This window comes from Bubalus bubalis, chromosome 18 (assembly GCF_019923935.1).
Source record: "Bubalus bubalis isolate 160015118507 breed Murrah chromosome 18, NDDB_SH_1, whole genome shotgun sequence".
In the NCBI taxonomy this organism is placed as follows: Eukaryota; Metazoa; Chordata; class Mammalia; order Artiodactyla; family Bovidae; genus Bubalus; species Bubalus bubalis.
Genome location: NC_059174.1, coordinates 42,557,371 through 42,580,582, shown reverse-complemented (window position 1 = coordinate 42,580,582; position 23,212 = coordinate 42,557,371). Strand labels below are relative to the sequence as shown.

The window sequence follows — 23,212 nt, the reverse complement described above, 5'->3', positions numbered from 1 at the left end:
ACTTCATAAAGATGAGGAAAAAGAAAAAAAAAACAACAACAAGAAACACTGCTCAAAGTACTAAAAGTAGAAAGCCACTTCTGTGCCCCATCTCTCTCTCTAACATACCCAGAATGTGTAAAGAACAGAGGGGATCCTGATTAGTAAAAATGCATTTCGACATGATTAATTGGTAATCTTAGCACCAGCTGCATAGAACCAAATGCTGTACTTTATTAGACAGACACTTGCAAGTTTTACATCTGCTTCATGCTAGGAGAACATCTGCTTTACTCATTCAAACGCTTTTCCAGTTTTTATGCAGCAATTTATACTTTGCCTGGTGGATAGTGCCAATGAAAATGCACACCAATAGAAGTTACCCTTTAAGACTGTAAAATGAACAAATACAATACTTCATATTTTAACCTGCCCAAGTTCCACAGGGGAAGAAGCACTGTTGAAAGAATAAAAAAAACATGGTCTCTGAAGATAATGACAGAAAAGAGGACAAAGACAAAAGATTGCGTTTTTAAGAAATTGTACAGCTAAAACCATGTAAGTAGTAGTTTATATGGTAATTTAGCAGAAGTATTAAAAAGAAATAAGCATCAAGAAAAAAAAACGACAGCTCACAATTAATGATACGCAAACCCTGGCAACATACAAAAGCTAACAAGCCCTTTCAGACAATTGACACCAAATTTGCAAAGAAACCATATCATTAGCTTTTAAAAATCTCATGTAAATAACTTTTGTTTATAAAAATCGCCCCCCAATTAACTAGGCAACTGGTAGTGGGGAAGCCACTGAAAAACTAACATTAAAGATCACATTAACGTTAAAGATTACATTAAAGATAAATGTAACCTTTCAGAATTCAGTTAAAAAATCATCTCACCAAGAAACAGTAGCTCATGATAAGACAGCTGTTCTTAAACTTCTGTACAGGGAATCATGCCCTCAGCAAACATATTTATGGCACATACATAGTTTATTGTCTGGTTAAATTCATGTCCATCTGTTAGAATGGGATGATTCTTGCCCTAGCGCTGATGAAAGCAGTGACATGTGACAGTTGCCAAGCAGTGTTTGTCAGCAGGTTAGACTAGCTGAAGTGACAGTACTTCCACTGGGCTCAGCAGAAGCAATTATTTCCCCCGCTCTACCAGTTACCACTGTGCAAATTAACCCTACTTGGTCTAAAGACTCCTTGCTTTGCAGGAGTATTCAATGGGGAGATGTGCAAATACTACAGTATCAAATAAATAAGAAAAAATGTTAGCATAAGGTAAAAAGACTTTTTAAAAAAGTGAGTGACTTTAGTACTTTTAGCCAAATGAGAATTACCTATCCTTATCACTGGACATTCATTTGCTGAGGAAATAAAAGGTGTTAAGAATTCAGTCCTTGACCCCAAGCAGTTTGAGTTTCAGTGAGAAAGAACAATACATTTTTTAAAAAGGGAAATAACTATTCAAGGAAAGACTGGTATCAACAGAAAGGAATGACTATTCTTTGCCCATTCAACTGGCCTCACAGACATCGCAGGTGGTCTAGTGGCTAAGACTCCGAGTTCCCAGGTTGCAGGGGCCTGGGTTGGATCCGGGTCAGGAACTAGATCACACATGACCCGACTAAGAGTGTGCATGCTGCAACTAAAATAAAAAAGCAAGATCCTGCATGCCACAACAAAGACTGAAGATCCTGCGTGCTGTAACTGAGACTCTGTGCAGTTAAATAAATAAAAATAAATAAATATTTTTTAAAAACCCAAAACCTAGCTTGCCCACTGGGTTCGGTGCTTCTGATTGGTTATCTTTTTAATCCAATTGATCCTCCTCATTCACTCATTCATTCATCCATCCATCCATTCATTTATTCATTCATTCCACAAATACCTACTAACCACCAACAATTTATAAGCAATCTTTTGCCTGGAGATTTAGCAGGGAACAAAAGAGGCACAAGTTTCTGCCTTCATGGAATTTATAATCCAGAGCAGGAAGAGAAGAGAATAAACCAGTAGAACATAAAAGGGAAAGTAGAGAAGAGGGATAGGAAGGGAAGGGGGTGGTACTATGACCCTGGAGCTGGGCAGTGAAGGTCTCATTGATGAATTGACACTGACCAGAGACTGGACGAGGTGAGGCAGTGGGCCCCGTGGAGGTCTGAGGGGAGAGCTCAACAGTCAGAACCGCCCACATGCACCCTGGAGATCACCAAGAAGACAGGGTGGTTTGAGCAGAAGGAGCAAAGGAGGGGTAGTCGTGTCAGAGAGGCTGAAGGGGCAGAGACAGAATCTGAGATGTAAGCAGGGGTTGGGGGCTGACCACTGAGTCTGGGAGGCACATGGACTCTGGGCTCGTGCCCTGAGCTAGAAGGTGGGTGTGTAGGGAGGTGTGAGGTAGGAGTTTGGTGTTAGGCATGCTGTGTTTGAGTGTGAAGGGTTTTGAGCAGAGACATACACTGCCAAACATCTAAAAGAATCTCACTGGCTGTTATGCTCAGGATAGACTCCACAGGGCACGGGCAAAGCATGGGAAGCAGGAAGGGAGCTGCTGAAGTAATCCTCGCAGACACAAAGGCGGAGGTTGTGAGCAGTGATCCGATTCTAGATACTATCAAAAGAAAACAGAGATTTCCCTGGCGGTCCAGTGGTTAAGACTCCATGCTTCCCAACCTAGATGTCCATCGGCAGACGAATGGATAAGGAAGCTGTGGTACACGTACACAATGCAATATTACTCAGCTATAAAAAAAGAATGTATTTAAGTCAGTTCTAATAAGACGGATGAAACTGGAGCCTATTATACAGAGTGAAGTAAGTCAGAAAGAGAAACATCAATACAGTAATATTAACACATATATATGGAATTTAGAGAGATGGTAACAACGACGCTATATGCAAGGCAGCAAAAGAGACACAGATGTAAAGAACAGACTTTTGGAATATGTGGGAGAAGGCGAGGGTAGGATGATTTGAAAACAGCATTGAAACACGTATACCATATGTAAAATAGATGACCAGTGCAAGTTCGATGCATGAGCAGGGCACTCAAAGCCAGTGCTCTGGGACGACCCAGAGGGATGGGGTGGGGAGCGAGGTTGATGGTGGGGTTTCAAGATGGGGGGACACATGTGCACCCGTGGCTGATTCAAGTTGATGTATGGCAAAACCCACCACAATATTGTAAAGAAATTATCTTCCAATCAAAAAAAAAAAAAAGACTCCATGCTTCCAATGTGGGGTTGGGGGGGGGAGTTCAATCCCTGGTGGGGAAACTAAGATCCTGCATGCTGCACAGCGCAGCCAGAAAGAAAACTGATAGGATTTCCTAAAGGATTTAATGGCGTTTGAAAGAACTAGAATTCTCTAAGGACAGAAATCCTGAGCCACTGAAGGACAAAGTTGCTATTTACAGATTTGGTTTTTAAGGAGAAACTCCTGCAGCCAGGGAAGGTCAGGTGTTTAAGTCAGTTAAGTACAAAATGCCTATTGGACAAATGCAGGTGATCAAGTAAGTGCCTGAATACACAAGTCTGAAGTTCAGGGGGATGTCTGAGCACGGATGGACATCTGGGAGCTGTAAGCATAGAGATGGTGCGTGTGTGCTTGGTCGCTTCAGTCATGCCCGACTCTTGGCAACACCCTGGGCTACGGCCTGCCAGGCTCCTCTATCCATGGAATTTTCCAGACAAGAATACTGGAGTGGGTTACCATTTCCTACTCCAGGGGATCTTTCCAACACAGGGATCCAACCTGCGTCTCCTACACTGGCAGATTCTTGACCATTGAGCCACCTTGGAAGCCCACAGAGATGGTATTTAAAGCTATAGACCGACTGTTCTTAGCAGTTGAGGGTGGACAGAAAAATACAGGAGCTGATTCTTAGGGTTCTCTGCCAATAAGAGGTCACTAGGGAGGCTGAGGAGTAGCCTGTAAAGGAGTCAAAGGAGCAGCTGGAGAGGCAGGAGGAAACCCAGGAGACTGTGTGTACTGGAGCCAAGAAAAAAATGCTAATAGGTCAAGTAAAATTAGGACTGAGAAATGACCACTACAGTTAGTAAAGTAAGTGAGAAATTCACTCAGTCGTGTCCGACTCTTTGTGACCCCATGGACTATACAGTCCAGGGAATTCTCCTGGCCAGAATACTGGAGTGGGTAGCCTTTCCCTTCTCCAAGGGATCTTTCCAACACAGGGGTCAAACCCAGGTCTCTCACATTGCAGTCAGATTATTTACCAGCTGAGCCGCAAGGGAAGCCCACAGTTAAGTAACTTGGGGGATATCTGTGACTTTAGCCAGACATTTTTAAGTGCAACATCACGGGTGAAGCCTGATTGGAATGGGTTTGAGAGAGAAGGGGAAGAGAGGAACACAAATGAGCAGTCACCAAACTTTGGGGGGTGGTTTTGGTGTTAAGATGAGCTGAAAAATGGGACAGTAAGTGCAAGAGAAAGGGGGAGGGGTAGAGTAGACTATTCCTTCCAGGATGGGAGAAAGTGTGAGAGAGAAGTAACTGCTAGAGCGATGTGGATCAGTGGAAGACAGGGGCGCGGGTCTGGCACACGTGGGGCAGGACGTTGGCGAGTAGGTGGGCAGCTACGGAGTGGAGGCAGGCGGGCGATCTCTGCAGTTTGCTTCTACTTTCTCAGCTGACAGAGTTCAGAACACGTTACCTCAAAATATGGCACCTTGGCACACTGAACACTTTAAGCTGAAGAAACTGGAGGGACGGCAGGTGCAGAATGGACTCTGACCTTTCGTTTCTCCCCAGAAGCCGTCATTAAGACTCTTGTGAGAAGTGGCTTCTGAGAGGAAAAGAACCTCTTATCTCTGAAGATGGAGGTGCTGAGAGGACTCTGAATGAACATGCCCTGCTCAGTGTTTCCCACAGTGTACTACCCTCGGCTCACACACCATCACATTCTCCCGTTACTTTCGATTCTTCATCAAATCCAGTACAAAAATGCAAACGTTTAAGGATTTCTTTGGGTCGTTTCATTATGAAGGTGTTTGTGCCTCGTAAAACTTGTATTAAAGAAATTTGTCTGCTTTTCTCTTGTTAATCTTTTGCCAGTTCAATTTATGGGGCTCCAGCCAGAGAACCTAGGTGGGTAGTAGGAAAAATAATTTCTTCCTTCCCTACATGGTGAAAGAGGAAGCAGCCACTAGCTGAAGTGAAGACTGGAGAAGGTCTGGTAAAGAGGAGGAAGGAAGACAAGGCTAAAACAGTCACACAGGAGAGCTGGGGACTGAATGGATGTGTTCTAGGACTGCCAGGCAACACTTTTTAAAAAGGCATATGTGAAGTCTTCCTTCCCTATTAATTTCAGTTTTTGACAAACGTAAAAATAAAATTATCGTGGCTTCTGTATATTTAATTTTCGCTTCAGTGTAATTAATCCCTGGTATATTCTGAATTTTCTTATTGCTTGTAACCATTTTTTAGATTCTCTTGGGGTGAACAGGTATATAGTTGCATCATCTGCCAATAACTCTATCTCCTCTTTCAGTAAGGGGCAGAGCAGCACAGTGCAAGATGCCCCAGCTCCGGCACCAGTGGACGAACTTTGAATCCCAGCTCCTTCAAATATTAATGGATGGCCTCAGGCGACTCATGTAACACTTCTGAGCCTCATTTTTTCTCTTTTGTGAAAAAAAGGAAAATAGAATCTACCAGGAGGAGATTTTAGGATTTAAGACTGTAACCTCTGTGTGATATGAGTGTGCTATATACATGTACATATCTCCCTAAAAGCAATGGTTCAGTATTCTCTAACTCACGGTTCTCAATGACATTATAGATCATAACTGGTGGAAAGAAGAACTGACTGTAGCTACATTCTGATCCTCAGGTTCAGTGTGTAATTCTTGATTTATAACAGTATCTTGGAGATTTTCTTCCTCTTTAGTGGTCTAGAATAGCTCAAATAGCAGTGGAATTTTTTAAGAGTTTGGCAGAATTCCTTCATAAAATCAACAGCTTCTGGTATTTTGAGGGTGGGGTTAGGTAGTTGTTTTTTAAGTTTTCTCTATCACATGTACAGAAACAATTTGTGTTTACTGGGGCCATTTTGGTAATTTATATTCTAGAAAATCATCCATGTTACCCACTCATCTAATTTGCATAAAATCAAATAAAATAGTATCATGTGGCTCTTTCTTATTTCATGGCCTTTATGGTTATTTCTTGGTCTTTACGGTTATTTCTCTGTGACCATATTTCATGATCTTTGTAATTTTTGGATATTTTCACTTCCTACCACATCTTTATCTTTCTTTAGTTTTCATTCCCCAAATAACCATTCATTTATGAACTGTTTTCCTACTGTTGAGGTGACAATTTCTTTTATTAATACTTCTTCCTTCTGTTGTGAGACTTCATAAGTGGAATAATTCATTTATTTCATAATGAAAGTATTAACAGCTATAAATTTTCCTCTGAATACTTTCATTAATTCTGAAACATAGTTTTCAATATTTTCTAGATTTCATTTGTAATTTCTACAGTTTTAATTACCTGTGTCAAAGATTCTTTTTAAAATTCAAGGTACTGATTTTTCTTTTTAATTAGTTATCTCCAGTCTTTATTTAAATAAAGGGGATACTGTGACCTTTATGCCCCAAGTCAGGAACAAGCCAAGACTATGTGCTATCACACTATGATTAGAGAATATTATCATATAATTTCTGTATTTTTGGACCAAGATTTTCATTATGGCTTAATTTATCAATGTTTTAGTGAATGTTCTGTGGAAACTGGAGATGAGTGTATGTTCTCTCTTTAGATCATATTCAATATTACTAGGTCTTTATATCCTTATTTTAAAAAAATATTTATTTTGCTGTGATGGGCCTTAATTGCAGTATGTGGGATCTAGTTCCCTGACCAAGGATCAAACCCAGGCCCTCTAGTGTGGACTCCTAGCTACTGACCAAGGAGGAAACCCAGGCCCTCTAGCGTGGACTCCCAGCTACTGACCAAGGAGGAAACCCAGGCCCTCTAGCGTGGACTCCTAGCTACTGACCAAGGAGGAAACCCAGGCCCTCTAGTGTGGACTCCCAGCTACTGACCAAGGAGGAAACCCAGGCCCTCTAGTGTGGACTCCCAGCTACTGACCAAGGAGGAAACCCAGGCCTTCTCGCATGGACTCCCAGCTGCTGGACCACCAGGGAGGTCCCCCCTTACTTATGTTTGTCCTCATGCTTTTCTATGAATGGGAAAGAACTAAAACTCAATACTAATGTATTTCTACATTCTTCCTGCATCTCCTGTGGTTTTTGCTTTGTAAATATTTTGATTATTTGATACACAGATAGTCCTATTTGTAGTTTGCATGTTTATCACTGAAACACTGTCCTTCTTTGCCTCAGTTCAGTTCAGTTGCTCAGTCGTGTCCGATTCTTTGTAACTCCATGGACTGCAGCACGCCAGGCTCCCCTGTCCATCACCAACTCCTAGAGCTTATTCAAACTCATATCCATCGAGTCAGTGATGCCATCCAACCATCTCATCCTCTGTCATCCCCTTCTCCTGTCTTCAATTTTCCCCAGCATCAGGATCTTTTCCAGTGGGTCAGTTCTTTCCATAAGGTGGCCAAAGTACTGGAGCTTCAGCTTCAGCATCAATCCTTCCAATGAATATTCAGGACTGATTTCCTTTAGGATGCACTGGTTGGATCTCCTTGCAGTCCTAGGGACTCTCAAGAGTCTTCTCCAACACCACAGTTGAAAAGCATCCATTTTTTGGCACTCCAGCCTTCTTTATGGTCCAACTCTCACATCCACATTTCACTACTAGAAAAACCACAGCTTTGACTAGACAGCCCTTTGTCGGCAAAGTAATATCTCTACTTTTTAATATGTTGTCTAGGTTGGTCATAGCTTTTCTTCCAAGGAGCAAGTGTCTTTTAATTTCATGGCTGCAGTCACCATCTGCAGTGATTTTGGAGCCCAGAAAAATAAAGTCAGCCACTGTTTCCCCATCTATTTGCCATGATGGGACCAGATGCCCTGATCTTCGTTTTTTGAATGCTGAGTTTTAAGCCAGCTTTTTCACTTTCATCAAGAGGCTCTTCAGTTCCTCTTCACTTTCTGCCACAAAGGTGGTGTCGTCTGCATATGAGGTTATTGATATTTCTCCCAGCAATCTTGATTCCAGTTTGTGCTTCATCCAGCCTAGCATTTCTCATGATGTACTCTGCATATAAGTTAAATAAGCAGGGTGACAATATACAGCCTTGATGTAGTCCTTTCCCAATTTGGAACCAGCCCGTTTTTCCATGTCCAGTTCTAACTGTTGCTTCTTGACCTGCATACAGATTTCTCAGGAGGCAGGGAAGGTGGTCTGTTCCCATCTGTTGAAGAATTTTCCAGTTTGTTGTGATCTACACAGTCAAAGGCTTTGGTGTAGTCAATAAAGCATATGTTTTTCTGGAACTCTCTTGGTTTTTCAATGATCCAACAGATGTTGGCAATTTGATCTCTGGTTCCTCTGCATTTTCTAAATCCAGTTTGTACATATGGAAGTTCTTGGTTCACGTACTGTTGAGGCCTTGGTTGGAGAATTCTGAGCATTATTTTGCTAGTGTGTGAGATGAGTGCAACTGTGTGGTAGTTTGAACATTCTTTGGCATTGCCTTTCTTTGGGATTGGAATGATAACTGACCCTTTTCAGTCCTCTGGCCACTGCTGAGTTTTCCAAATTTGCTGGCATATTGAGTGCAGCATTTTCACAGCATCATCTTTTAGGACTTGAAATAGCTCAGCTGGAATTCCATCACCTCCACTAGCTCTCTTTGTAGTGATGCTTCCTAAGGCCCACTTGACTTCACACTCCAGGATGTCTGGCTCAAGGAGAGTGATCACACCACTGGGATTATCTGGGTCATTAAGATCTTTTTTGTATAGTTCTTTTGTGTATTCTTGCCACCTTTTCTTAATATCTTTTGCTTCTGTTAGGTCCATATCATTCCTGTCTTTTATTGTGTCCATCTTTGCATGAAATGTTCCCTTGGTATCTCTAATTTTCTTGAAGAGATCTCTAGTCTTCCCCATTCTATTGTTTCCCTCTATTTCTTTGCATTGATCACTGAAGAAGGCTTTCTTATCATACCTTGCTATTCTTTGGAAATCTGCATTCAGATGGGCATATCTTTCCTTCTCCTTTGCCTTCAGCTTCTCTTCTTTTCTCAGTTATTTGTAAGCCCTCCTCAGACAACCATTTTGCCTTTTTGCATTTCTTTTTCTTGGGGACGATCTTGATCACTGCCTCCTGTACAATATTCATTGTTCTTCAAGCACTCTGTCTATCAGATCTAACCCCTTGAATCTATTTGTCACTTCCACTGTATAATCATAAGGGATTTGATTTAGGTCATATCATACTGACCTTCTTTGCTTCACTTAATAAAGTTTTTTGTTTGAGACTTTCTTTCCCCCTTTTGCATTTATTAAGTCTTTATCCACACCTTTGGTCTAATCCCTCTAAGTAACTTTGTTCTGGGAGGATCTTATGCATATATGATGTGATTTGCTTTATGATCCAGAGTTTTTATTAGATGAGTAAAATCCATTGACACTTACTTAAACAAAAAGATTTGGATATAGTTGTGTTAATACATTTTGTGTGATGCTTTTTGCTGCTTTTTAGAACACATCCTTTGCTACATGATTTGTCTGTTTGTTTCTATGTGTGTGTGTGTGGTTGCATGTGTGTACATGTGTCTTTAACTTGGACGGTTTATGTTTTTGTTACCTTTCTTTATAACCTCAGAGGATAACTTCTTTACCTCTATGGACAGTATCTACTTACTTCCTATAAGAAGTAAAAACAATCTTATGAAATTCATATTTCTCCTCTGCCAATTTTACTTGATATTTTTCTTGGAATGTTCTTTTATATATACTGTGTGTCTGTTTCTGGACATGATTTTTAGTTGAAACTTTTTGAATTCTAGCTATAAAAGATAAATCAGGATACCTCCACCATCTTGTACCTTCTCTTTCCAATTCCTCTTCTAACTTGTGCTATTATGTTAGTATTACACTGTGGTGTGTTACTATTACAGAATAACATTATTACATGTTACTACATTGTTCATGGGCTTCCCCGGTGGCTCAGCTGGTAAAGAATCCACCTGCAGTGCAGGAGACCTGGGTTCAATCCCTTGGTTTGGAAGATCCCCTGGAGAAGGAAAGGGCCACTCCAGTATTCTGGTTTGGAGAATTCCATGGATTGTATACTTCATAGGGTCATAAAGGGTCAGACACGACTGAGTGACTTTCAATTCGTTCACATTGTTCACATATGTTTTGTTCTGTAACTATTTAGTCTTAGTCCTAGAGTTAAATAAATTTGAACTTCACTGACAATTTTTCTATCACTGTTTTGCGTTTTATCTCTTGACAGGATTAAGTTTTTCCTCTACCAACTTCTCCAAGTGTTGTTAAAAATACATGTTTCTCAGAGTCAAAAAAATCTGTATGGTGTTTCATATATGATGGAGTAATTGGGTTAAAATATGAAAATCCCTTTCTTAGACATCATTCGTGGTCTTGGAGTACTAGGTGTTACTATGGAAAACTTGGAAGCCAGGTTGACTTTTGTCTCCTATTATACGTAACTTGATGTTTTTGTCTGGATGATCAAAAGTTGTTTACTACTCAAGTACAGCAATTTCATAACTACAACTTGCTAATGACTTTTCTAGGCCAAATCTTCCTGGGACCCACTGTGCCTGTTCAATTTGTAGATTCAAGTCTTCTTTTATTTTTGGAAAGTTTTCTTGAATTACACATTTAAACTTTTTTTCTTTCCTTGTTTCATGGTTTTGGCTCCTTTGGGACGCAAATTATGCAGTCTTAATGCTGTTTTTCTCAACTGTCATTTCTAATATTTTAACTTTACTAATTTTGTTTAATCAGTCCTGTCCAACATTTCTCTTTCTGTGCTTTCTGCAGGTTCTGGCCTCCTGTAGTCATGATTTCTATCTATTATGATTATATCTTTAAATATTCTAATTATTGACTAAGTTCTGTCAGCTCAAGTTTCATTTCCTTTTGTCATCTTCCTGCTTCTCTTTAAAGAAGGTATACACCTTGCTATATTCCTAATCTGGATTCACCTTCTACAGTGGCAAACACTGCATTATGTTTGCTTTTCAGCATGACATGATTGGCTAGAACCTTCTTGTCTCTGCTGTAAAAGTTTCCTGGTGACTATTCTTCATGTATCATTTGCTCTTGATTTTCTCTTCCCTTTTTTTCTTGCAGTATCATTGTACAGATCCTGTACTAGCTCCTTTTTGAGTATTAAGTAATTTCAGAATGTAGCAAGTTCTTACCCAACCAGCCACACGTCAGAAGTTCATGCAGGGGAGAGGCAGGGGAGAGGCCTGGACCATAACTTAGGCCTGCAAGAATTTTTCTGGTGCTTCAGAGTGGATTACAGAGTGCGGTTTTAGTCTTCTCCTCAGTTTAGTGAACAGAGATTGGCAGCTGTGGGGCTGTTGAAAATGCAAGTTTTCTCTCTTTATCCTGGTCTTCTTAAACTTCTAAACTTTTATAAAAATTGCGTGTTTCTGTGATGCCTTTCAGCCTGTCTTGTTTCTCTTTCACATCAGAGTGTCTCCAGGAAAGCTTCCATCATTGCTCCTTACATCCAGTCCCATTAGCCACCATGCCCCCCAACCCAGGATATGCCAGTGAGTTTGGAGGACTAAACTTTGGCAGGTTTTTCTAAAATCTGCAGCTTTGAGATTCCTCTCTCAGCATCTTTCTACACTCCTAGGAGTTTCACAGAATTTGGCAGCCCTTCCTCATATACTGCAATTCCAGGTTACAGGACTCTTTAGTTTCATCAAAGAAGGAATTTTGACTATTTTTCATTTTCTAATTGCTCTGAAGTAATTCTAAAAAAAAGTAAGAGAACTGACATCTTTATCCTGTCACTTTAAAATGAGAAGTAAGCAATTTTAGGGCTCTACCCACACAGTCAGAAACAATCTACCCCAAACTGGGGAGCAAGGAAGCAGTGAAATGACCAAGGGTATAAAAATGCCAAAAAGATTAAATTATACAGCTATCATTATTTACATAATAATTGTTCGTGAAAACATACAATTGTATATTGAAAAGCATATGATCATTATAAAAACTACCTATATTGAAGTCATAAATAAGTAAAATACATATACACATACAGAATGAAGAAGAATGGAAGGGAAAGTGAAAACTGTCTTCTGTTACAGGTAATGAATAGCAAGTAATGTTTTTCACTGAAAAAATTTTTGTTGCTATCACAGTATAGTTTGTGCAATTAAAAAAAATACATGTTCAAAAAACAAAAACAAACAAGACCATACAGATATTTACTTTAGTACCTACTAAACACAAATTGTTATAAACGTAATTAACAGCTCCCCACTTGCCATTGCTAACCATGCACGAACCTTGAAGGCAAGTTCTGAAGGCTGCACCCTTCGGCTCTGGTTTCAACCAGATTCTTTGCAGCAGCGTTGTCCCCAGGCTACACCACTCCCTCACCCTTAGAGGTTAACCCTGCTCCAGAAGAGCATTGTCTACTCAACACTGATGATGTGCGGGTCACTGTGAGGGGAGCACAGCAAGTAAGAGTATGGGCTTTAAATTCTCTTAGTTTGTTTTTTTTATAATATAGAGCAGAAAAAACAAACAAACAAACATGGTTGCATTTAAAGGACAAGTTAGAGTTAAAATGCTTGGGCTTTGGAAACAGCCAGATTAAATAAAATATGTGTAAAATGCACCTAAAACAAGGTCAAGCACATAGCAGACATTCAATTAAGGTTATTTGAAAAAAGCTCTTATACTCTGAAAATGACTTTTTAATTAAAAAAATATGCTAGGAAAGGATACTACATACACATTTTCTAGGACCCTTTAAACCAACATTTTCTCCTTTTCAGCTCTCCAGTTTCTCTGTTCCAGAGTTTCCCACATATTAAATACTAACATTGTTATGATCGCTTAAAAAAATTACTTTGAATGCATAAACTGAATGTGTGATTAGTCTATTTTATTAGCAATATCTGTACTCTCTGAATAATTACAACTAATTCAAGGTGTTCAAGAGATCAAAGTATTTTCATAAAAAAGTAGCCTAGTAATTTTGGTAAGTTATAACTCACAAATAAAAAAGAGGAGAACAGATTTACACGTCTCAAATATTTCCATAATCCTCCAAGATGAAGGTGATGAAATGGAGTAAATCTAGGTATAAACTCTGAAAATGAGCTTCTCCTTTGGCTAAGTAAATCACTGATCAATAATGGCTAGAATTGTCATTGGTTTATTCACAGAGAATGTATACATACTTTAAAATTAAAGTTCAACTTAAGTAAAATCTGAAGCTCAGTCCCTGTGCTGCACTAGCCGCGTTTCCAGTGCTCCGTCGCTACCCCTGGCTGGCAGCTACTGTCCTGGACAGGGAAAGTTTAGATCATTTCCTTCCACGCAGAGTTCTGCAGATCACTGGCTTTAGATGGTTCAAAAGTGAAGAATAAACCAATGCCTGTAATCTGGTTTGAGAAATGATTACAACATCTCAGGACTCCTCTTGTGACACAGGGGAGAAAAAGAGAGAGAGGTTGAATAGAGACCAAAAAAAAAAAAAAAAGCATCAAGACTCTGGCTCAGTTTTAAGCTTGAGGGGCTGGGGGTGGTGGTTGACGGTGAGAAGGAGAAACCTGTCAGAGGATGGGCCTCTTTCACGGCTTCTCCCAGATGCCATGTGAGGCACAGCCAGAATCCAGCGTAGGGTCTCTTTCTTTTCTCACTCTACGTACTCCCCAAACAATCTTGCCCACACAACCACAAGCTGGTAACATGAAAGTGTCTGTTTCCGACACAGATGGAATTCCTGCCTTCAGGTCCATAAATCCAGCTTCCTTTACTCTAGGTCTTTACTTGGATTGTTTTGAAAGTGACTCACAATGTATCCAAACCGGACTCGGCATTTCTTGCCTCACTGACTCCTATATAATAAAGAACTTGGTTGCCCTTTGTCCCCTGTTCCCGAGGGCAGCCAATGAACCCTGGAACTTCCCTGTGACAAGAGTATCTTTGTTACTCATGGTGGGCTCCTTGGCCCACATCTGATAGCTTGTGTTAACACGTGACTCAGGGTGGACCCCTAGACAGTTTTCGTTAAGGAGATGATTCAGGATGGGAGTTGGTCAAGCCAGAAAGTCCAGCCATATCATCAGAGGCTTGGGGCATTGAGCCAGCAGATATCAGACCAACATGTGGGGAGTGGAGAGGGGCTGGAGATTGAGTTCAACCTTGTGGTCAATGATTTAATTAATAATGCATACATAATGAAACCTCAGTAAAAACTCTCAGCACCAGAGCTCAGGCAAGTTTTGCTGGCTGGCAATACTCTATATATTGCCACACAAGAACATGACAGTCATGTCCTGACTCTGGGAGATGGGACAATGGAGACTCTGAGTCTCGGGTTCTCCCAGGCCAGCCGGATGTGCCTCTCCCTTTGGCTGGCTCTGATTTGTATCCTAGTTCTGTAATAAAATTGTAATGGTAAGTATAGAGCTTCCCTGAGTTCTGTGTCATCTGAGTGAATGTATGGCCAGTTTGTCAGAAGTGAGAGTAACTGGGGGACCCCCAAAGTTGTGATTGGTGTCTGAAGTGAGAGGCTGTTTTGAGGAGGACTGTGCCATCAACCTGTGAAGAGTGGCTTAACTCTAGGTCGTTGGTCAGATGTTACTGTCCCCTCCAGACCTTCTCTTCTCATGGGGTTCATGATCACCGTGAATGAAGATCCACCCATCTATCCTTCCTCTAATAGGAGAAAGGTCATCACTGATGATTCTTCCTCCTCAATCGTCCTCCACACAAACGATCAATCATTACATCCTTCTGATTCTTGTCTCTGTCCATTTCTCTCCAATTCCTGCCCACTCCACAAAGCCCGACATGACCTGGCCTTTTCCTCAGGCTTCTTGATGAGGGGGTATATTAGTAAGGCCACTTATCAGCTTTAAATTAAAGAACTAAACTTACATTTTAAAATTATGTGATCTCTTTCACCTGTTACCTTGCTATACAGTTCCTAGCATTTAATTTGGCTTTACGCCCACAAAGGGGAAATTCCCTGCTTTATTCAAAATACTTGTGTTAAATAAGTTTTAAATTTCTTATCTCCAGGGAATCTATTTACAGGCACTCCATTTTAAAAAGACATAGATGAGTAAAATTTTCCTTGACAAGAAAAACTACCAAGTGTCATTGAAGGATAAGAATTATTATTCTTTGGTACCATGATCATCTGTAAAAAGATACATACATAGATACTTGCTATACCTATAAAGTAATATGACAGGTTTAAAAAAATAAACATACTAGACATTATTCATAAAAATAAAACTTGTCATTCAAAGTAGTCTCCTTTGGAGACTCATTCCAATAATGGAACTGAAGCTCCAAATATTCTGGAAAACACTGGACACTGTCTTTATATTCTGCATAGATGCTTTTGAATATTCTCACAGACGATAAACTTTGCTTGTGAAAGTCAATTTTACCTTCATCACCAACTAGTCATTAGAAGTCATGGTGGGAAATAAGGTCAAAGATCATGACATTTTTGGATGAAAAGCAAGCTATATTTGGACGAAAAACACTGGCAACATGTAAGTCTCCTTTTAAGTGATATACTTGCTCAGAACCAAAGCCAAATTAAAGGATGTACAGAAATGTTGAGAGAGAGAGAAAGACAACAAGAAAACCGGTGTTTAAAGAATCACAGACCCTCCTGAAAATCTAATGACATTTATCTTTTGTATATACTTTTAGAAAGGTATACCACATCAAGGTCATCTATGGAGCCAGATTAAAACTCCTTGGTTTAGAACAGTTGCTTTGGCTTTCTTTCTTTCTCCCCCTGCCCCTCCCCCCCTTTTTTTCTATACCCAACAGAAAAAAATTATACTGTGACCCATTTTGTATATACATACATATAGTTAAAAGTTTCACAAATAATTATCAGTCTTACTATGTGACCATATTCTCTTATATCTGATTTCATTAAGAAAAATGTTACTCATGACCTACTACACCAATTTCACAATATACAGTTTGAAAAATACTGGTTTAGAGTAACTGATACATAATTGGAATAAATTAACGAAAATGGGAAAACTCATTTGACTATAAAACTTCTGATGTTATTTTAAATTAACAAAAGTCATTTTACTCTGCATCCAAGCATAAGAGCCTGAATTCTTTATGGCAAAATCAAACTGTCTTGGTCATACATCTAAATGGCTAACTAACTACTGGAGACATTGATGGGTAAATCATACAATGTTCATACCTTAATATTAGAAAACCACAAATCATTCTCATGTAAAGTGGCCAGGTAGACAGATGTAAGAAGCCCAATGCACAGGGCAACAGTTCCGCCAATTGTAAATGACAGAATCTTCCATAATCGTCTATTGGTACAACCTTTTAGAAAAAATAAAACAGATGAAAAACCAAATCAGTAAAGGATTTAGCAGTTAATAGCTCTATTTCAGACTGTCAAGCATGCTAAGTTCCAGCTGCCTGTCATTGGAGAAGTTCTCCCTGTCCCCAGTAGACAGTTAGGGGCTTCTTTCTGTGATTCCACAGATCTTTCTATACTTTTATTATAGCTTTTCCCACCACTGTATCTAACTGTTCATTTGTCCATTTTGCCAACTAGAATGTGAACTTTGTGAGGACAAGCACACTATCTTATTCACCTTAAAACCTAGGACCCATGTTTGACCTAGTTTAGCTAATAAGTTTCTTAAATGGAAGAATAAATGTGTTATACTTAAAATATAAACAGTCTTTTAGATGATCTACTTAAAATGTGTGGTTTATTCATTAAAAGCTACCCCAAAATTTGATTAAAATTTTAAAATCCATAGGAAAAAATCCATCACACTGAAGTTAAAGGGCATATAAGCTAGGAAACATACTTATAGTACATATAAGAAAGGTTAAGTATTCTTAATATAGTATACTTTCAAGATAATAGAACAATGAATATTCCAGTAGGAAACTGATTAAGGATGAGAATAGGCAATGCACAAAAGAAAAAATGGCCAATAAAATTAATAGAAAAAAAAAGGTTAGTATTAAAGAAATGGAAATCAAAACAAAGAGCTATAACTTTACAATACTGGCTAATTTGATAGCTTAAAAAATGCTTAGTATTCTGTTTTGGTGTGTACACACACACCAAAAAAGACATTTTAAAAACAATGCTGGTGTTAGAATAAACTGATACCTTTCTGCACTGCAACATGGCAATAGGAAGTAAAAGCCACTGACACGAGCACCCTATTTGAACAAAAATTCTAAATCTAGGCATATGCCCTAAATAAATAGTTTTAAACAAAACATTTGGCCACAAGGATATTTATCACAATTCAGTTTGTAGAGGTAAAAGGTTAAAAATCATCTAAATATTAAATAAGAAATTAAAGAAATTATGCTATAGTTACACAGTGACTAAACACGGACAAAATTTTTAAAATACACTGACTGATGTATGTTCATATATATCATAATAAGAAAAAGACAGCAAGTTACACAACAGCATGTAGGATCTCAATTTTGCAAAACCACATCTGAATGCTTGTAGGTATATATGTACAGAGAACAACATGCAGATTGTGAGATAATCAAAGGGCCATAAGTGGTAATCTCAGGATGAGTGGGTTTCTGGGAATATCAGTTCCTTCCTTTTTGCTTTTGTTTTTTTCTGACATAAATAATACTTTGGTAGAATTAACAATTCTCAAAGCTATGTTTTAATTTAATGTTAGCGAAAGTAAAATGGAGGAAATCTTGTTCAGGCTTCAGAAGCAGGAGAGCAGGTCTCTGACCTGCTTCTGACCTTCCTGAACACTGCCTGGTGTTCAGTGCCTGATTCTGTGCCTGCCTGCAAGTACAGCATGTCAGGTGGCACTTTAGATAAGAAAGGGAGTGCGTCCTGAAATTTTTGGGGCCCTGGAGGTCTGGCCAGTCCCCCAGGGTCTAAGAAGTCTTGTGACTCACAAGGTAAAACAAACAGCATTATAAAAGTTAAAGAAAAACCAGAGCTGCATTTTTGTGTGCAAACTAATGATGGTATCAGTTTGTGGCCTGGGATTATAAATGAAAGTGAAAAGTGAAAGTCGCTGAGTTGTGTCCAACTCTTTGTGACCCCATGGACTGTATAATCCATGGAATTCTCCAGGCCAGAATACTGGAGTGGGTAGCCTTTCCCTTCTCCAGGGGATCTTCCCAACCCAGGGATCCAACCCAGGTCTCCAGCATTGCAGGCGGATTCTCTACCAGCTAAGCCACCAGAGAAGCCCAAGAATACTGGAGTGGGGAGCCTATCCCTTCTCCAGGGCATCTTCCCAACTCAGGAATTGAACAGGGGTCTCCTGCATTGCAGGTGGATTCTCTGCCAACTGAGCTATGAGGGAAGCCCCGGGATTGTAAGTGGGAGTCCTTCTAACTGCAATCTCAAATCTTGCCTGTTGGGTGAACACACCACCCAGGATCCTTCCCCAACTGAGAGTCCAGATTTGCTATTAAGGAGGGACTGCCCAGCACTGTTTAAGTCTGGATGTTGGTCAGCCCAATTTGGTGATGTATGTGCTGTTACTTTTCTTTATTGTTTTCATTTATCTTCTTTTAATGATTGTATATTGAAATTAAGTCAAATAATCCTCTATCAAATGCTGAAATTGTTTACTGTGTGTGACAAGTGTTTTCTTTTGTTAATGAATCCTTCCAACCTAAAATGAAAGTAAAACTTTTGGCAAAAATTTAAAAGGACAAACTTGAACTTGTATTTGTATAAGATTTTTCACAGAGTACTCTGCATTATCTCAATTTGCTAATAGCCGAGTGGCATGACTGCTCAACTTTATAAAACTGCTACCCCCAAATTACTTTACTAGCTCTAGCTGCGGAGAAGGCAATGGCACCCCACTCTAGTACTTTTGCCTGGAAAATCCCGTGGACGGAGGAGCCTGGTGGGCTGCAGTCCATGGTGTCACTAGAGTCTGACACGACTGAGACTTCACTTTCACTTTTCACTTTCATGCACTGGAGAAGGAAATGGCAACCCACTCCAGTGTTCTTGCCTGGAGAATCCCAGGGACGGGGAAGCCTGGTGGGCTACCGTCTATGGGGTCGCACAGAGTCGGACACAACTGAAGCGACTTAGCAGCTCTAGCTGCAGTTGACATAAACTCAGTCATATCCAAAATGGCTGACGGGCATTGACTTTTTCATGCCTACTTTTAAAAATCCTGACATGCTTAGTCTTAGAAAGCAACTCAGAAAGCAAAAGGTTGGCAATTAATGTCATTTGATGCATGGTTTAGCAAAAGTCTTCAACACTGTATAAACAATTTACCAAATTCTGACCACTTCCCTCCCCACCCCCCAAAAAGGCAAAGAAAAAATATTCAGGAATTTGACTGAAAATAAAAAATTAAAAAATGTTTTGATTCATCTTTCAATACTTTAATGAATTGAGAAACTCATCCAAGGTAAGGCTGTCTACTGTGAGCAGCATACACACACCAGAAAAATAAGAACGAGACTAAAATCCGAACAGTGGGAAAAAGTATTACCCTGAAAGTCAAAAGATCAGGTTGGCATAATCATACTGAACAGACACCTGTGAAGCAAAGGATTCTAAGCATAACTGTAAAATTAATATTATCAGATTGCAATCAAATCATCTGTAGAACCCTCAGGTAGTAGAACAAGTTTCTTCAATGATTAGGTCTCTCCAAATTTTGTTCCTGTTGGAGAGTGATTATTTCAATATGCAGACCAAAAAAAAAAAAACAAAAACAAAAAACCAATCCAAAATGCTGCTTTAATTTAAATCACATACTAGATGGCAATTTATCTTCCAACTTCACATTTTCTTCTTGTGCCGTGTAATCCTCAGAAACTTCTGTGGTTTGTATTCCTTTTCTTTGCCTGATGGATATCATGGTGTCAAAGACTCACATGCATTGTTCTTCCAACCACTCCTACAAACAACACAGAAGTAAACCACCAGCCATGTGTGAGTACCCTCTCTAGCAAATACACCCTAGCGCTCATCTGTGTTTAGAGACTTTACCTGAGCCATTTTCCCATGCTTACCATGCCCTCCCATTTTCCCATCCAAGCCTTAACTAGCATTCAAAGCTACTCTCAAGACACAACACAAATATTTCTTTAACACAGCCACATTTATAAAGCGCCTGTTCTATGGCAGGCACTGCCATGAGTTAGGAACACAGGTGAGCATCACAGACAAACCCCTGCCCTTCTTCTAGGAAGTCTTCTTTTCCTGGGATGCACCAACCCCTACCGATCCTTCCCCTTTCTGAGTTATAGCAGTCATCATGCAATTTGTCACATAATTAGGTAGCTTCCTATCATTTTCTATAGTGCCATACCATGGAAATGGTATTAAGTATAAACTGTTCATTGTTGATAGCCTGATTTTGAAGAACTGAAATACTGTTTTGTCTCAGATATCTGGATTTTGATACCTGTGTTCCTTCAAACAATCCACTCTGGAAGCTTTATGAATATGACTGGGCGGTGATGGCAGCGGGGGTGTGCCAATCAGGGCAGCTGCTCCGCCAGGGAGCAACAGTGGGAGTGCCAGCAGGGAGCAGGAGCCTGGTTTGGAAGCAGCAAGTGGGAGGCGGGGGAGTGCTGGCAGTGAGTAAGCTGGCTACTGTCCCCCAGAACATCTTGCGTCTCTCCTCCGACGAATGAACAGCCTTAACTAATTATTTATCAACTATGACCGGCCGCCGGACATGATTGTTGGGGCAGTTTATTAATTCCTAAAAGTAAACAAGTTGCTCTATTGAAAAGAACACATCATCCAACATTATGCAATTCATTCATTCATCCAAACAAGCAAAAAAACCTGAGAGGCAAAACAGACTTCGGTGCAAACACGGAAAATGGAGAATCTGGAGCAACGAGACAGAAAAGGAGTGTCGGCAAAGTCGTACCTCCAGAGATGAGCTTATCCCCAAGTTACCTCATCCTACAGTCATGCTCAGAAAGAGGCTCCGAGCGGAGTTGTAAAAAAAAAATCCCACAACGGATACACTGTAACATGTTAGGACAGACGGCAACAAATATTTAAGTGTCAACTACGTGTGATAATTGCATGAATCCATGGAACAAAAGTTTCCCCACCAAATTACGAGCTACGCTGTCTTAATGTTTGAAAAGGGAAACGACAGCGGTGCTTTTTTCCTCCATTGCTTAGAAGGACCAGCGCGTACTGGACATCCGGGGCGCTGGAGGGCACGTTGTTCAGCTCACCTCCGCAGCCCAACCCTACAGTACCAGCGGTCCCTGCCGGCAGCCGAGGGGCCGGAGAAGTTCAGTAACTCGCCCGGACTCACCCAGGAAGTGGCGTGGCTGCCGAGGCCGAAGACCACCCAGGCCCTCCCTCCGCCCGCGTGGCCAAAGCAAGAAGTCGCCCGAGAAGGCGCCCCGCCCTCGGCAAACTTGCTCTCTCCAGAGTTGCTGCCCCCGGCCCCGCACGTCGGGTGGACAGGGGGCGACCCGTCCCAAATCGGGTGCCCCAAGACGCCACGAGGGGCGGGGCCGCGCCCCCAGACTGCGCGACTGAGCGGGGCGGCCAGTGGGCTTTCGGTCTTTGCGGCTGATCCGGCCGAACACCACCAGGCAAAGGCGCAGCGCCACCCGCCCGCCCGCCGGACAGTCCCAGACCGCCGAAGCCTGGCGCCCAAGCGTCCCTTCGCGCCGCCCGCGGCCCGACACGCAACCACAAACCTGGAGCCTCAGCCGTTCTCGAGCGCGGCTCGGGACCGGGAAAGAAGGCGGCGGGCCGGCCGGGGGCGCAGAGGGTCGCGGGTGGGCGGCCTCACCACGGCCTGCAACGCGCCTGGGGTACCGCCTGTACCCCGCAGCCGCGGAGCCTTGTGCAGCACCCTGGAAATGGGGGGCTGGGGGGCGTCTGCCGCCCCGGGGAGGGGGGCGCGCCGGGGAGGCCGGGCCGCTGCGGCCGCGCCCATAGGTCCCGGGAGCCGTCCGTCAGCGCGGGCCCCCGCCCCCTCCCGGGACGCCCCGCCCCGTCTCGTGCGGCGCCGACCGGAAGGAAGCAGCCCACTTCCGGTCTCCAGAACGTCCTAGCCTGTGGGATACAGCTATCTCCACGGCACCCGGGACCCCGGGAAGAGCACTGGACTCGTGCTGCAGACCGCAGGGCCGGAGGCCAGCTTCCCCCACGCATATGTCCATCACCCCGGGACCAGAGCGAGCGGTGGGGCTCGGGGGAAGAGGGCCGAGCTGCGAGGAAGGGTGGCTCGGGTCGGACCGCGGAGCCGTGCACCTCTTCGTCCCCCAGGGGGAAGGTGGGCGGGGAGCAGAAAACTGTTCTTTCCGCCGGCGCCCGCCTGTCACCTGTGCTGGTCGATCCGGAGGGGCGGGTAAAGGGCCCGACGGACGGAAGCACTCCGACCACTCGGACTTTTTTCAGCTTCCTGGGTGGCAGGGCCTGCGCGCCCCTTCCCCGGTCTTGGCAAACTCCCCAGGCCTCAGCTGTCGCTGATCTGTCGCTGATCTGTGCTTGGAAGTCTTTCACCGACTGCCAGTGAGAGTACCTACAGAGATAATTTCGTATCTCTATAGATGCCCTTTTTTGGGGGCGGCGGGCAGTATCTTCTTACCAATTTTCTCTTCTAGAAAACAGTATGTTCCTCTTTTTACTCTCCTGTGTTACTCGTCTCCAAACTGGTGTCAGCTTTTTGGAGGGCTTTTACTCTTCTGTCTACGTAAATATCTTTCTTAATCACATAGCGATGAACAGTAGGTAAAGCCTTTGTCAGCAGATTCTCAGAGCACATGTTAATTCATTTTTGTTAGGAAATGGTCCTCTAGGTCCTCCACCTGTGAAAAGGCTGCCCATCTGTTTAATTCCAGGAATGACTTCAGCCAGGTGCCTTTCCTAGTTACCCCTGTTTGATATTTTTCTCCTCCTTTGTGTGTCTGTTGCTGTTAACAAACACACATTCTGTGAGTATGGATTGAGGTAACTGCTGGGTTGTTTTAATAAAACTAAATGTCAGCTGTTTTTTCAGATGGTGTTTGTCATGTTTCAACATGATTGTTGGTGTCTTTACTTCATGGTGTGGACCTG

The 23,212-nt window shown here is 41.8% G+C and overlaps 2 protein-coding genes across 7 annotated transcripts in view; one reads left to right on the top strand and one right to left on the bottom strand.

Annotated features, from left to right (window-relative positions):
- Positions 1–23,158, bottom strand: part of DPY19L3 (dpy-19 like C-mannosyltransferase 3) — a 75,112-nt gene extending 51,954 nt beyond the window's left edge. For 2 of the 6 annotated variants that reach the window (XM_006056383.4, XM_044932172.2), the window contains exons 1-3: positions 21,847–21,987; positions 19,922–20,063; positions 16,358–16,491 (exon numbers count right to left, since the gene is read on the bottom strand). In XM_006056383.4, the coding sequence (XP_006056445.1) occupies positions 16,358–16,491; positions 19,922–20,024 (237 nt within the window). In that variant the 5' untranslated portion in view covers positions 20,025–20,063; positions 21,847–21,987. Of the gene's footprint in view, positions 1–16,357; positions 16,492–19,921; positions 20,064–20,573; positions 21,284–21,452; positions 21,590–21,846; positions 21,988–22,476; positions 22,612–22,742 lie in introns of those variants that run through there. The other 4 variants (XM_044932170.2, XM_044932171.2, XM_025269000.3 and 1 more) reach the window with 4 other exon arrangements.
- Positions 21,220–23,179, top strand: LOC123465076 (translation initiation factor IF-2-like). Its single transcript, XM_045163208.1, has 2 exons — positions 21,220–22,336; positions 23,154–23,179. The coding sequence occupies exon 1, from the start codon at positions 21,220–21,222 to the stop codon at positions 22,204–22,206; it is 987 nt and encodes a 328-aa protein (XP_045019143.1). The 3' UTR covers positions 22,207–22,336; positions 23,154–23,179.
- The last annotated feature ends 33 nt before the right edge of the window (positions 23,180–23,212 follow it).

Bases quoted from the DNA above. Each gene is read 5' to 3' on its own strand.
- LOC123465076 (XM_045163208.1), top strand. From the start codon at position 21,220: ATGGAACAAAAGTTTCCCCACCAAATTACGAGCTACGCTGTCTTAATG.